General features: G+C 37.1%; 1 protein-coding gene across 1 annotated transcript in view; it reads right to left on the bottom strand.

The window, feature by feature from the left end:
* Positions 1-16,072, bottom strand: part of LOC135561189 (netrin receptor UNC5B-b-like) — a 164,136-nt gene that overhangs the window by 29,791 nt on the left and 118,273 nt on the right. The window contains exons 10-11 of the mRNA XM_065002335.1: positions 7,636-7,754; positions 3,892-4,007 (exon numbers count right to left, since the gene is read on the bottom strand). Coding sequence (XP_064858407.1) covers positions 3,892-4,007; positions 7,636-7,754 — 235 coding nt within the window. The remainder of the gene's footprint in view (positions 1-3,891; positions 4,008-7,635; positions 7,755-16,072) is intronic.

Genomic DNA, 16,072 nt, shown 5'->3' on the forward strand with positions numbered 1-16,072 from the left:
CAACCCATTATGTGTTTATAATATGTTTACCTGTGTGTGTGTGTGTGTGTGGTTAATTAGTTGTGTGTACATACATGTGTTACTTGTGTATAAGTGTGTGTGTGACCCATTAGGTGTGTGTATGACAGTGGAATGCAACAGTAGTTTTCCCTCTGAATAACTTTCAGTTAGCGTGCCGGTTCTGTCTCTGTGTGTGTAGCAGCCCGAAGAGCGGCCAGGCCTGCTTGATTCATTCAATTCAATTCAAGGGGCTTTATTGGGAAAACATGTGTTAACATTGCCAAAGCAAGTGAGGTAGATAATATACAAAAGTGAAATAAACAATAAAAATGTACACATACAGAAGTTTCAAAACAATAAAGACATTACAAATGCCTTGAACTTTGCGACCTTTTGCCACATTTCAGGCTTCAAACATAAAGATATAAAACTGTATTTTTTTGTGAAGAATCAACAACAAGTGGGACACAATCATGAAGTGGAACGACATTTATTGGATATTTCAAACTTTTTTAACAAATCAAAAACTGAAAAATTGGGCGTGCAAAATTATTCAGCCCCCTTAAGTTAATACTTTGTAGCGCCACCTTTTGCTGCGATTACAGCTGTAAGTCGCTTGGGGTATGTCTCTATCAGTTTTGCACATCGAGAGACTGAATTTTTTTCCCATTCCTCCTTGCAAAACAGCTCGAGCTCAGTGAGGTTGGATGGAGAGCATTTGTGAACAGCAGTTTTCAGTTCTTTCCACAGATTCCCGATTGGATTCAAGTCTGGACTTTGACTTGGCCATTCTAACACCTGGATATGTTTATTTTTGAACCATTCCATTGTAGATTTTGCTTTATGTTTTGGATCATTGTCTTGTTGGAAGACAAATCTCCGTCCCAGTCTCAGGTCTTTTGCAGACTCCATCAGGTTTTCTTCCAGAATGGTCCTGTATTTGGCTCCATCCATCTTCCCATCAATTTTAACCATCTTCCCTGTCCCTGCTAAAGAAAAGCAGGCCCAAACCATGATGCTGCCACCACCATGTTTGACAGTGGGGATGGTGTGTTCAGGGTGATGAGCTGTGTTGCTTTTACGCCAAACATAACGTTTTGCATTGTTGCCAAAAAGTTCAATTTTGGTTTCATCTGACCAGAGCACCTTCTTCCACATGTTTGGTGTGTCTCCCAGGTGGCTTGTGGCAAACTTTAAACGACACTTTTTATGGATATCTTTAAGAAATGGCTTTCTTCTTGCCACTCTTCCATAAAGGCCAGATTTGTGCAATATACGACTGATTGTTGTCCTATGGACAGAGTCTCCCACCTCAGCTGTAGATCTCTGCAGTTCATCCAGAGTGATCATGGGCCTCTTGGCTGCATCTCTGATCAGTCTTCTCCTTGTATGAGCTGAAAGTTAGAGGGACGGCCAGGTCTTGGTAGATTTGCAGTGGTCTGATACTCCTTCCATTTCAATATTATCGCTTGCACAGTGCTCCTTGGGATGTTTAAAGCTTGGGAAATCTTTTTGTATCTAAATCCGGCTTTAAACTTCTTCACAACAGTATCTCGGACCTGCCTGGTGTGTTCCTTGTTCTTCATGATGCTCTCTGCGCTTTTAACGGACCTCTGAGACTATCACAGTGCAGGTGCATTTATACGGAGACTTGATTACACACAGGTGGATTGTATTTATCATCATTAGTCATTTAGGTCAACATTGGATCATTCAGAGATCCTCACTGAACTTCTGGCTGCACTGAAAGTAAAGGGGCTGAATAATTTTGCACGCCCAATTTTTCAGTTTTAATTTGTTAAAAAAGTTTGAAATATCCAATAAATGTCGTTCCACTTCATGATTGTGTCCCACTTGTTGTTGATTCTTCACAAAACAATACAGTTTTATATCTTTATGTTTGAAGCCTGAAATGTGGCAAAAGGTCGCAAAGTTCAAGGGGGCCGAATACTTTCGCAAGGCACTGTATATACAGTGTTTTAACAATGTACAAATGGTTAAATGACACAAGATAAAATAAATAGGCATTAATATGGGTCGTATTTACAATGGTGTTTGTTCTTCACTGGTTGACCTTTTCTCGTGGCAACAGGTCACAAATCTTGCTGCTGTGATGGCACACTGTGGAATTTCACCCAGTAGATATGGGAGTTTATCAAAATTGGGTTTGTTTTCGAATTCTTTGGGGATCTGTGTAATCTGAGGTAAATATGTGTCTCTAATATGGTCATACATTGGGCAGGAGGTTAGGAAGTGCAGCTCAGTTTCCACCTCATTTTGTGGGCGGTGAGCACATAGCCTGTCTTCTCTTGAGAGCCATGTCTGCCTATGGCGGCCTTTCTCAATAGCAAGGCTATGCTCACTGAGTCTGTACATAGTCAAAGCTTTCCTTCATTTTGCGTCAGTCACAGTGGACAGGTATTCTGCCGCTGTGTACTCTCTGTGTAGGGCCAAATAACATTCTAGTTTGCTCTGTTTTTTAAAAATTCTTTCCAATGTGTCAAGTAATTATCTTTTTGTTTTCTCATGATTTGATTGGGTCTAATTGTGTTGCTCTCCTGGGGCTCTGTGGGTCTGTTTGTGTTTGTGAACAGAGCCCCAGGACCAGCTTGCTTAGGGGACTCTTCTCCAGGTTCATCTCTCTGTAGGTGATGGCTTTGTTATGGAAGGTTTGGGAATCGCTTCCTTTTAGGTGGTTATAGAATATAACGGCTCTTTTCTTGATTTTGATAATTAGTGGGTATCGGCCTAATTCTGCTCTATATTTTTGCAGAATTCTGCATGCAGAGTCTCAATTTGGTGTTTGTCCCATTTTGTGAAGTCTTGGTTGGTGAGCGGACCCCAGACCTCACAAGCATAAAGAGCAATGGGCTCTATGACTGATTCAAGTATTTTTAGCCAAATCCTAATTGGTATGTTGAATCTTATGTTTGATGGCATAGAATGCCCTTCTTGCCTTGTCTCTCAGATCGTTCACAGCTTTGTGGAAGTTACCTGTGGCGCTGATGTTTAGGCCAAGGTATGTATAGTTTTTTGTGTGCTCTAGGGCAACAGTGTCTAGATGGAATTTGTATTTGTGGTCATGGCAACTGGACCTTGTTTGGAACACCATTATTTTGGTCTTCCTGAGATTTACTGTCAGGGCCCAGGTCTGACAGAATCTGTGCATAAGATCTAGGTGCTGTTGTAGGCCCTCCTTGGTTGAGGACAGAAGCACCAGATCATCAGCAAACAGCAGACATTTGACTTCATATTCTAGTAGGGTGAGGCCGGGTGCTGCAGACTGTTCTAGTGCCCTCACCAATTGTGTGTGTGTGTGTATGTGTGTGTGACAGTGTGTTACCTGTGTGTGTGTGTGTGTGTGACAGTGTGTTACCTGTGTGTATGTGTGTGTGACAGTGTGTTACCTGTGTGTGTGTGTGACAGTGTGTTACCTGCGTGCGTGTGTGTGTGTGTGTGTGTGTGTGTGACAGTGTGTTACCTGCGTGTGTGTGTGTGTGTGTGTGTGTGTGTGACAGTGTGTTACCTGCGTGTGTGTATATATATGACAGTGTGTTACCTGTGTGTATATATATGACAGTGTGTTACCTGTGTGTGTGTGTGTGTGTGTGTGTGTGTGTGACAGTGTGCTACCTGTGTGTGTGTGTGTGACAGTGTGCTACCTGTGTGTGTGTGTGACAGTGTGTTACCTGTGTGTGTGTGTGTATATATATGACAGTGCGTTACCTGTGTGTATATATATGACAGTGTGTTACCTGTGTGTGTGTGTATATATATGACAGTGTGTTACCTGTGTGTGTGTGTGTGTGTGTGTGTGTGACAGTGTGCTACCTGTGTGTGTGTGTGACAGTGTGTTACCTGTGTGTATATATATGACAGTGTGTATCCTACCTGTGTTGGGGATGCCGAGTCGTCCCCCCAGGCTGCCCAGGGTAGCGGAGGTGCTGTGGCCAGGATCTCTGACCACTGTATGATGACAGCCGTGGTGGTACCCATCTCTGCCGAGGCTTTAATACACCCACATAGCAGTTCATATAAACACTGTGTTAACTGTGTTGGGGGTGGTGTGTGTGTTAACTGTGTTGGGGATGGTGTGTGTGTTAACTGTGTTGGGGATGGTGTGTGTGTTAACTGTGTTGGGGATGGTGTGTTACTGGTGTGTGTGTTAACTGTGTTGGGGTGGTGTGTTACTGGTGTGTGTGTTAACTGTGTTGGGGATGGTGTGTGTGTTAACTGTGTTGGGGTGGTGTGTGTGTTAACTGTGTTGGGGGTGGTGTGTTACTGGTGTGTGTGTTAACCGTGTTGGGGTGGTGTGTGTGTTAACTGTGTTGGGGGTGGTGTGTTACTGGTGTGTGTGTTAACTGTGTTGGGGTGGTGTGTGTGTTAACTGTGTTGGGGATGGTGTGTTACTGGTGTGTGTGTTAACTGTGTTGGGGTGGTGTGTTACTGGTGTGTGTGTTAACTGTGTTGGGGATGGTGTGTTACTGGTGTGTGTGTTAACTGTGTTGGGGTGGTGTGTTACTGGTGTGTGTGTTAACTGTGTTGGGGATGGTGTGTTACTGGTGTGTGTGTTAACTGTGTTGGGGTGGTGTGTGTGTTAACTGTGTTGGGGTGGTGTGTGTGTTAACTGTGCTGGGGATGGTGTGTGTGTGTTAACTGTGTTGGGGGATGGTGTGTGTGTTAACTGTGTTGGGGATGGTGTGTTACTGGTGTGTGTGTTAACTGTGTTGGGGTGGTGTGTGTGTTAACTGTGTTGGGGTGGTGTGTTACTGGTGTGTGTGTTAACTGTGTTGGGGGTGGTGTGTTACTGGTGTGTGTGTTAACTGTGTTGGGGATGGTGTGTTACTGGTGTGTGTGTTAACTGTGTTGGGGTGGTGTGTGTGTTAACTGTGTTGGGGTGGTGTGTGTTAACTGTGCTGGGGATGGTGTGTGTGTGTTAACTGTGTTGGGGTGGTGTGTGTGTTAACTGTGTTGGGGATGGTGTGTGTGTTAACTGTGTTGGGGATGGTGTGTTACTGGTGTGTGTGTTAACTGTGTTGGGGGTGGTGTGTTACTGGTGTGTGTGTTAACTGTGTTGGGGGATGGTGTGTGTGTTAACTGTGCTGGGGGTGGTGTGTGTGTTAACTGTGTTGGGGTGGTGTGTTACTGGTGTGTGTGTTAACTGTGTTGGGGATGGTGTGTGTGTTAACTGTGTTGGGGGTGGTGTGTTACTGGTGTGTGTGTTAACTGTGTTGGGGATGGTGTGTGTGTTAACTGTGTTGGGGGTGGTGTGTTACTGGTGTGTGTGTTAACTGTGTTGGGGATGGTGTGTGTGTTAACTGTGTTGGGGGTGGTGTGTTACTGGTGTGTGTGTTAACTGTGTTGGGGGTGGTGTGTTACTGGTGTGTGTGTTAACTGTGTTGGGGGTGGTGTGTTACTGTTGTGTGTGTTAACTGTGTTGGGGGTGGTGTGTTACTGGTGTGTGTGTTAACTGTGTTGGGGTGGTGTGTTACTGGTGTGTGTGTTAACTGTGTTGGGGGATGGTGTGTGTGTTAACTGTGTTGGGGGTGGTGTGTTACTGGTGTGTGTGTTAACTGTGTTGGGGTGGTGTGTTACTGGTGTGTGTGTTAACTGTGTTGGGGTGGTGTGTTACTGGTGTGTGTGTTAACTGTGTTGGGGGATGGTGTGTGTGTTAACTGTGTTGGGGGGTGGTGTGTTACTGGTGTGTGTGTTAACTGTGTTGGGGATGGTGTGTGTGTTAACTGTGTTGGGGGATGGTGTGTGTGTTAACTGTGTTGGGGGTGGTGTGTTACTGGTGTGTGTGTTAACTGTGTTGGGGGATGGTGTGTGTGTTAACTGTGTTGGGGGGTGGGGGTGGTTACCATTCTAGGCTACCATCGAGCAGTGAGACATGCGTTATTAACATGTAATTACTATGTGTTATTAACATGTTATTACTATGTTATTACTATGTGTTATTAACATGTTATTACTATGTTATTACTATGTGTTATTAACATGTTATTACTATGTGTTATTACTATGTGTTATTACTATGTGTTATTAACATGTTATTACTATGTGTTATTAACATGTTATTACTATGTGTTATTAACATGTTATTACTATGTGTTATTACTATGTGTTATTACTATGTGTTATTAACATGTTATTACTATGTGTTATTACTATGTGTTATTACTATGTGTTATTAACATGTTATTACTATGTGTTATTACTATGTGTTATTAACATGTTATTACTATGTGTTATTAACATGTTATTACTATGTGTTATTAAGATGTTATTACTATGTGTTATTACTATGTGTTATTACTATGTGTTATTAAGATGTTATTACTATGTGTTATTACTATGTGTTATTACTATGTGTTATTAACATGTTATTACTATGTGTTATTAACATGTTATTACTATGTGTTATTAACATGTTATTACTATGTGTTATTACTATGTGTTATTAACATGTTATTACTATGTGTTATTACTATGTGTTATTACTATGTGTTATTAACATGTTATTACTATGTGTTATTACTATGTGTTATTACTATGTGTTATTAACATGTTATTACTATGTGTTATTACTATGTGTTATTAACATGTTATTACTATGTGTTATTACTATGTGTTATTAACATGTTATTACTGTGTTATTAACATGTTATTACTATGTGTTATTACTATGCGTTATTAACATGTTATTACTATGTGTTATTACTATGCGTTATTAACATGTTATTACTATGTGTTATTACTATGCGTTATTAACATGTTATTACTATGTGTTATTACTATGTGTTATTAAGATGTTATTACTATGTGTTATTACTATGCATTATTACTATGCGTTATTAACATGTTATTACTATGTGTTATTACTATGCGTTATTAACATGTTATTACTATGTGTTATTACTATGTGTTATTACTATGTGTTATTAACATGTTATTACTATGTGTTATTACTATGTGTTATTAAGATGTTATTACTATGTGTTATTACTATGTGTTATTACTATGTGTTATTAACATGTTATTACTATGTGTTATTACTATGTGTTATTAACATGTTATTACTATGTGTTATTACTATGTGTTATTAACATGTTATTACTATGTGTTATTAACATGTTATTACTATGTGTTATTATTATGTGTTATTACTATGTGTTATTACTATGTGTTATTAACATGTTATTACTATGTGTTATTACTATGTGTTATTAACATGTTATTACTATGTGTTATTAACATGTTATTACTATGTGTTATTACTATGTGTTATTACTATGTGTTATTAACATGTTATTACTATGTGTTATTAAGATGTTATTACTATGTCTTATTACTATGTGTTATTAACATGTTATTACTATGTGTTATTAACATGTAATTACTATTCAAAATGTAACGAGTACTTTTGGGTGTCAACGAAAATGTATGTAGTTAAAAGAAAACTACAATATTTTCTTAAGAAATGTGTAGTGGAGTAAAAGTTGTCCAAAATATAAATAGCAAAGTACAGATTCCCCAAAACGACTGAAGTACTTTAAATTATTTTTTACTGAAGTACTTTACACCACTGTGTGTGTGTCTGCATGCGTGTTTGAGAGGACATTGTGTGTGTCTTACCTGTCCCATGCCACAGTCCTGCCCACGGTGCCGTCCACGTGCTTCAGGCCGAGGATCTCAGGGTCGCCGCGGAGCTCTGCTGGCAGCTCCAGGGACGACAGGGTGGACGAGTTGTACATCTTTATTTTAGGAAAACAAACATATATATATATAATAACAATAATATACATATACATAACTATTACACCAATATGACTATTAAAGTATACACCAATATAACTATTACACCAATATAACTATTACACCAATATAACTATTACACCAATATAACTATTACACCAATATAACTATTACACCAATATAACTATTACACCACTATAACTATTACACCAATATAACTATTACACCAATATAACTATTACACCAATATAACTATTACACCAATATAACTATTACACCAATATAACTATTACACCAATATAACTATTACACCAATATAACTATAATATAACTATTACACCAATATAACTATTACACCAATATAACTATAATATAACTATTACACCAATATAACTATTACACCAATATAACTATAATATAACTATTACACCACTATAACTATTACACCAATATAACTACTATTACACCAATATAACTATTACACCAATATAACTATTACACCAATATAACTATTACACCAATATAACTATTACACCAATATAACTATAATATAACTATTACACCAATATAACTATTACACCAATATAACTATAATATAACTATTACACCAATATAACTATTACACCAATATAACTATAATATAACTATTACACCACTATAACTATTACACCAATATAACTATTACACCAATATAACTATTACACCAATATAACTATTACACCAATATGACTATTACACCAATATAACTATTACACCAATATAACTATTACACCAATATAACTATTACACCAATATTACACCAATATAACTATTACACCAATATAACTATTAAAGTATACACCAATATAACTATTACACCAATATAACTATTGCACCAATATAACTAATCAAATCAAATCAAATCAAATCAAAATCAAATTTTATTTGTCACATACACATGGTTAGCAGATGTTAATGCGAGTGTAGCTAAATGCTTGTGCTTCTAGTTCCGACAATGCAGTGATAACCAACAAGTAATCTAACTAACAATTCCAAAACTACTGTCTTATACACAGTGTAAGGGGATAAGGAATATGTACATAAGGATATATGAATGAGTGATGGTACAGAGCAGCATACAGTAGATGGTATCGAGTACAGTATATACATATGAGATGAGTATGTAGACAAAGTAAACAAAGTGGCATAGTTAAAGTGGCTAGTGACATAAGAATGCAGTCGATGATCTAGAGTACAGTATATACATATGCATATGAGATGAATAATGTAGGGTAAGTAACATTATATAAGGTAGCATTGTTTAAAGTGGCTAGTGATATATTTACATCATTTCCCATCAATTCCCATTATTAAAGTGGCTGGAGTTGGGTCAATGACAGTGTGTTGGCAGCAGCCACTCAATGTTAGTGGTGGCTGTTTAACAGTCTGATGGCCTTGAGATAGAAGCTGTTTTTCAGTCTCTCGGTCCCAGCTTTGATGCACCTGTACTGACCTCGCCTTCTGGATGATAGCGGGGTGAACAGGCAGTGGTTCGGGTGGTTGATGTCCTTGATGATCTTTATGGCCTTCCTGTAACATCGGGTGGTGTAGGTGTCCTGGAGGGCAGGTAGTTTGCCCCGGTGATGCGTTGTGCAGACCTCACTACCCTCTGGAGAGCCTTACGGTTGAGGCGGAGCAGTTGCCGTACCAGGCGGTGATACAGCCCGCCAGGATGCTCTCGATTGTGCATCTGTAGAAGTTTGTGAGTGCTTTTGGTGACAAGCCGAATTTCTTCAGCCTCCTGAGGTTGAAGAGGCGCTGCTGCGCCTTCTTCACGACGCTGTCAGTGTGAGTGGACCAATTCAGTTTGTCTGTGATGTGTATGCCGAGGAACTTAAAACTTGCTACCCTCTCCACTACTGATCCATCGATGTGGATAGGGGGTGTTCCCTCTGCTGTTTCCTGAAGTCCACAATCATCTCCTTAGTTTTGTTGACGTTGAGTGTGAGGTTATTTTCCTGACACCACACTCCGAGGGCCCTCACCTCCTCCCTGTAGGCCGTCTCGTCGTTGTTGGTAATCAAGCCTACCACTGTTGTGTCGTCCGCAAACTTGATGATTGAGTTGGAGGCGTGCATGGCCACGCAGTCGTGGGTGAACAGGGAGTACAGGAGAGGGCTCAGAACGCACCCTTGTGGGGCCCCGTGTTGAGGATCAGCGGGAGGAGATGTTGTTGCCTACCCTCACCACCTGGGGGCGGCCCGTCAGGAAGTCCAGAACCCAGTTGCACAGGGCGGGGTCGAGACCCAGGGTCTCGAGCTTGATGACGAGCTTGGAGGGTACTATGGTGTTGAATGCCGAGCTGTAGGCAATGAACAGCATTCTCACATAGGTATTCCTCTTGTCCAGGTGGGTTAGGGCAGTGTGCAGTGTGGTTGAGATTGCATCGTCTGTGGACCTATTTGGGCGGTAAGCAAATTGGAGTGGGTCTAGGGTGTCAGGTAGGGTGGAGGTGATATGGTCCTTGACTAGTCTCTCAAAGCACTTCATGATGACGGAAGTGAGTGCTACGGGGCGGTAGTCGTTTAGCTCAGTTACCTTAGCTTTCTTGGGAACAGGAACAATGGTGGCCCTCTTGAAGCATGTGGGAACAGCAGACTGGTATAGGGATTGATTGAATATGTCCGTAAACACACCGGCCAGCTGGTCTGCGCATGCTCTGAGGGCGCGGCTGGGGATGCCGTCTGGGCCTGCAGCCTTGCGAGGGTTAACACGTTTAAATGTCTTACTCACCTCGGCTGCAGTGAAGGAGAGACCGCATGTTTTCGTTGCAGGCCGTGTCAGTGGCAATGTATTGTCCTCAAAGGGGGCAAAAAGTTATTTAGTCTGCCTGGGAGCAAGACATCCTGGTCCGTGACTGGGCTGGGTTTCTTCTTGTAGTCCGTGATTGACTGTAGACCCTGCCACATGCCTCTTGTGTCTGAGCCATTGAATTGAGATTCCACTTTGTCTCTGTACTGACGCTTAGCTTGTTTAATAGCCTTGCGGAGGAATAGCTGCATTGTTTATATTCGGACATATTACCAGACACCTTGCCCTGATTAAAAGCAGTGGTTCGCGCTTTCAGTTTCACGCGAATGCTGCCATCAATCCACGGTTTCTGGTTTGGGAATGTTTTTATCGTTGCTATGGGAACGACATCTTCGACGCACGTTCTAATGAACTCGCACACCGAATCAGCGTATTCGTCAATATTTCCATCTGACGCAATACGAAACATGTCCCAGTCCACGTGATGGAAGCAGTCTTGGAGTGTGGAGTCAGCTTGGTCTGACCAGCGTTGGACAGACCTCAGCGTGGGAGCCTCTTGTTTAAGTTTCTGCCTGTAGGCAGGGATCAACAAAATGGAGTCGTGGTCAGCTTTTCCGAAAGGGGCGGGGCAGGGCCTTATATGCGTCGCGGAAGTTAGAGTAACAATGATCCAAGGTTTTACCACCCCTGGTTGCGCAATCGATATGCTGGTAAAATTTAGGGAGTCTTGTTTTCAGATTAGCTTTGTTAAAATCCCCAGCTACAATGAATGCAGCCTCCGGATAAATGGTTTCCAGTTTGCAAAGAGTTAAATAAAGTTCGTTCAGAGCCATCGATGTGTCTGCTTGGGGGGGATATATACGGCTGTGATTATAATCGAGGAGAATTCTCTTGGAAGATAATGCGGTCTACATTTGATTGTGAGGAATTCTAAATCAGGTGAACAGAAGGATTTGAGTTCCTGTATGTTTCCTTCATCACACCATGTCTCGTTAGTCATGAGGCATACGCCCCCGCCACTCTTCTTACCAGAAAGATGTTTGTTTCTGTCGGCGCGATGCGTGGAGAAACCCGTTGGCTGCACCGCGTCGGATAGCGTCTTCCCAGTAAGCCATGTTTCTGTGAAGCAGAGAACGTTGCAGTCTCTGATGTCCCTCTGGAATGCTACTCTTGCTCGGATTTCGTCAACCTTGTTGTCAAGAGACTGGACATTGGCAAGAAGAATGCTGGGGAGTGGTGCGCGATGTGCCCTTTTTCGGAGTCTGACCAGAACACCGCCTCGTTTCCCTCTTTTTCGGAGTCGTTTCCTTGGGTCGCTGCATGCGATCCATTCCGTTGTCCTGTTTGTAAGGCAGAACACCGGATCCGCGTCGCGGAAAACATATTCTTGGTCGTACTGATGGTGAGTTGGCGCTGATCTTATATTCAGTAGTTCTTCTCGACTGTAGTAATGAATCCTAAGATGACCTGGGGTACTAATGTAAGAAATAACACGTAAAAAAACAAAAAACTGCACAGTTTCCTAGGAACGCGAAGCGAGGCGGCCATCTCAGTCGGCGCCGGAAGTACGTCTATTATTACACCAATATAACTATTACACCAATATAACTATTACACCAATATAACTATTACACCAATATAACTATTACACCACTATTACACCAATATAACTATTACACCAATATAACTATTACACCAATATAACTATTACACCAATATAACTATTACACCAATATAACTATTACACCAATATAACTATTACACCAATATAACTATTACACCAATATAACTATTACACCAATATAACTATTACACCAATATGACTATTACACCAATATAACTATTACACCAATATAACTATTACACCAATATAACTATTACACCAATATAACTATTACACCAATATAACTATTACACCAATATAACTATTACACCAATATGACTATTACACCAATATAACTATTACACCAATATAACTATTACACCAATATGACTATTACACCAATATAACTATTACACCAATATAACTATTACACCAATATGACTATTACACCAATATAACTATTACACCAATATAACTATTACACCAATATAACTATTACACCAATATGACTATTACACCATTATGACTATTACACCAATAATTACACCAATATAACTATTACACCAATATGACTATTACACCAATATAACTATTACACCAATATAACTATTACACCAATATAACTATTACACCAATATAACTATTACACCAATATGACTATTACACCAATATAACTATTACACCAATATGACTATTACACCAATATAACTATTACACCAATATAACTATTACACCAATATAACTATTACACCAATATAACTATTACACCAATATAACTATTACACCAATATAACTATTACACCAATATAACTATTACACCAATATAACTATTACACCAATATGACTATTACACCAATATAACTATTACACCAATATGACTATTACACCAATATAACTATTACACCAATATAACTATTACACCAATATGACTATTACACTATTACACCAATATGACTATTACACCAATATAACTATTACACCAATATAACTATTACACTATACACCAATATAACTATTACACCAATATAACTATTACACCAATATAACTATTACACCAATATAACTATTACACCAATATGACTATTACACCAATATAACTATTACACCAATATGACTATTACACCAATATGACTATTACACCAATATAACTATTACACCAATATAACTATTACACCAATATAACTATTACACCAATATAACTATTACACCAATATAACTATTACACCAATATAACTATTACACCAATATAACTATTACACCAATATAACTATTACACCAATATAACTATTACACCAATATAACTATTACACCAATATAACTATTACACCAATATAACTATTACACCAATATAACTATTACACCAATATAACTATTACACCAATATAACTATTACACCAATATAACTATTACACCAATATAACTATTACACCAATATTACACCAATATAACTATTACACCAATATAACTATTACACCAATATTACACCAATATAACTATTACACCAATATAACTATTACACCAATATAACTATTACACCAATATAACTATTACACCAATATGACTATTACACCAATATAACTATTACACCAATATGACTATTACACCAATATAACTATTACACCAATATTACACCAATATAACTATTACACCAATATAACTATTAACTATTAATATTACACCAATATAACTATTACACCAATATAACTATTACACCAATATAACTATTACACCAATATAACTATTACACCAATATAACTATTACACCAATATAACTATTACACCAATATAACCAACATAACTATTACACCAATATAACTATTACACCAATATAACTATTACACCAATATAACTATTACACCAATATGACTATTACACCAATATAACTATTACACCAATATAACTATTACACCAATATAACTATTACACCAATATAACTATTACACCAATATTACACCAATATAACTATTACACCAATATAACTATTACACCAATATAACTATTACACCAATATAACTATTACACCAATATAACTATTACACCAATATAACTATTACACCAATATGACTATTACACCAATATAACTATTACACCAATATAACTATTACACCAATATAACTATTACACCAATATAACTATTACACCAATATAACTAATATGACTATTACACCAATATAACTATTACACCAATATAACTATTACACCAATATAACTATTACACCAATATAACTATTATTACCAATATAACTATTATATAACTATTACAAACTATATAACTATTACACCAATATAACTATTACACACAATATAACTATTACACCAATATAACTATTACACCAATATAACTATTACACCAATATAACTATTACACCAATATAACTATTACACCAATATAACTATTACACCAATATAACTATTACACCAATATATATTACACCAATATAACTATTACACCAATATAACTATTACACCAATATAACTATTACAAATATAACTATTACACCAATATAACTATTACACCAATATTACACTATAACTATTACACCAATATAACTATTACACCAAATATTACACCAATATTACACCAATAACTATTACACCAATATAACTATTACACCAATATAACTATTACACCAATATAACTATTACACCAATAACTATACTACACCAATATAACTATTACACCAATATAACTATTACACCAATATAACTATTACACCAATATAACTATTACACCAATATAACTATTACACCAATATAACTATTACACCAATATAACTATTACACCAATATAACTATTACACCAATATAACTATTACACCAATATTACACCAATATAACTATTACACCAATATAACTATTACACCAATATGACTATTACACCAATATAACTAACTATTACACCAATATAACTATTACACCAATATAACTAACTATTACACCACTATAACTATTACACCAATATAACTATTACACCAATATAACTAACTATTACACCAATATGACTATTACACCACTATAACTATTACACCAATATAACTATTACACCAATATGACTATTACACCAATATAACTATTACACCAATATAACTATTACACCAATATAACTATTACACCAATATAACTATTACACCAATATAACTATTACACCAATATAACTATTACACCAATATTACACTATAACTACACCAATATAACTATTACACCAATATGACTATTACACCAATATAACTATTACACCAATATAACTATTACACCAATATAACTATTACACCAATATGACTATTACACCAATATAACTATTACACCAATATAACTATTACACCAATATAACTATTACACCAATATAACTATTACACCAATATAACTATTACACCAATATAACTATTACACCAATAATTACACCAATATAACTATTACACCAATATAACTATTACACCAATATAACTATTACACCAATATAACTATTACACCAATATAACTATTACACCATTATGACTATTACACCATTATGACTATTACACCAATATAACTATTACACCAATATGACTATTACACCAATATAACTATTACACCAATATAACTATTAACTATTACACCAATATAACTATTACACCAATATAACTATTACACCAATATAACTATTACACCAATATAACTATTACACCAATATAACTATTACACCAATATAACTATTACACCAATATAACTATTACACCAATATGACTATTACACCAATATAACTATTACACCAATATAACTATTAACTATTACACCAATATAACTATTACACCAATATAACTATTACACCAATATAACTATTACACCAATATAACTATTACACCAATATAACTATTACACCAATATAACTATTACACCAATATAACTATTACACCAATATAACTATTACACCAATATAACTATTAC

This window comes from Oncorhynchus nerka, linkage group LG16, assembly GCF_034236695.1.
Source record: "Oncorhynchus nerka isolate Pitt River linkage group LG16, Oner_Uvic_2.0, whole genome shotgun sequence".
In the NCBI taxonomy this organism is placed as follows: domain Eukaryota; kingdom Metazoa; phylum Chordata; class Actinopteri; order Salmoniformes; family Salmonidae; genus Oncorhynchus; species Oncorhynchus nerka.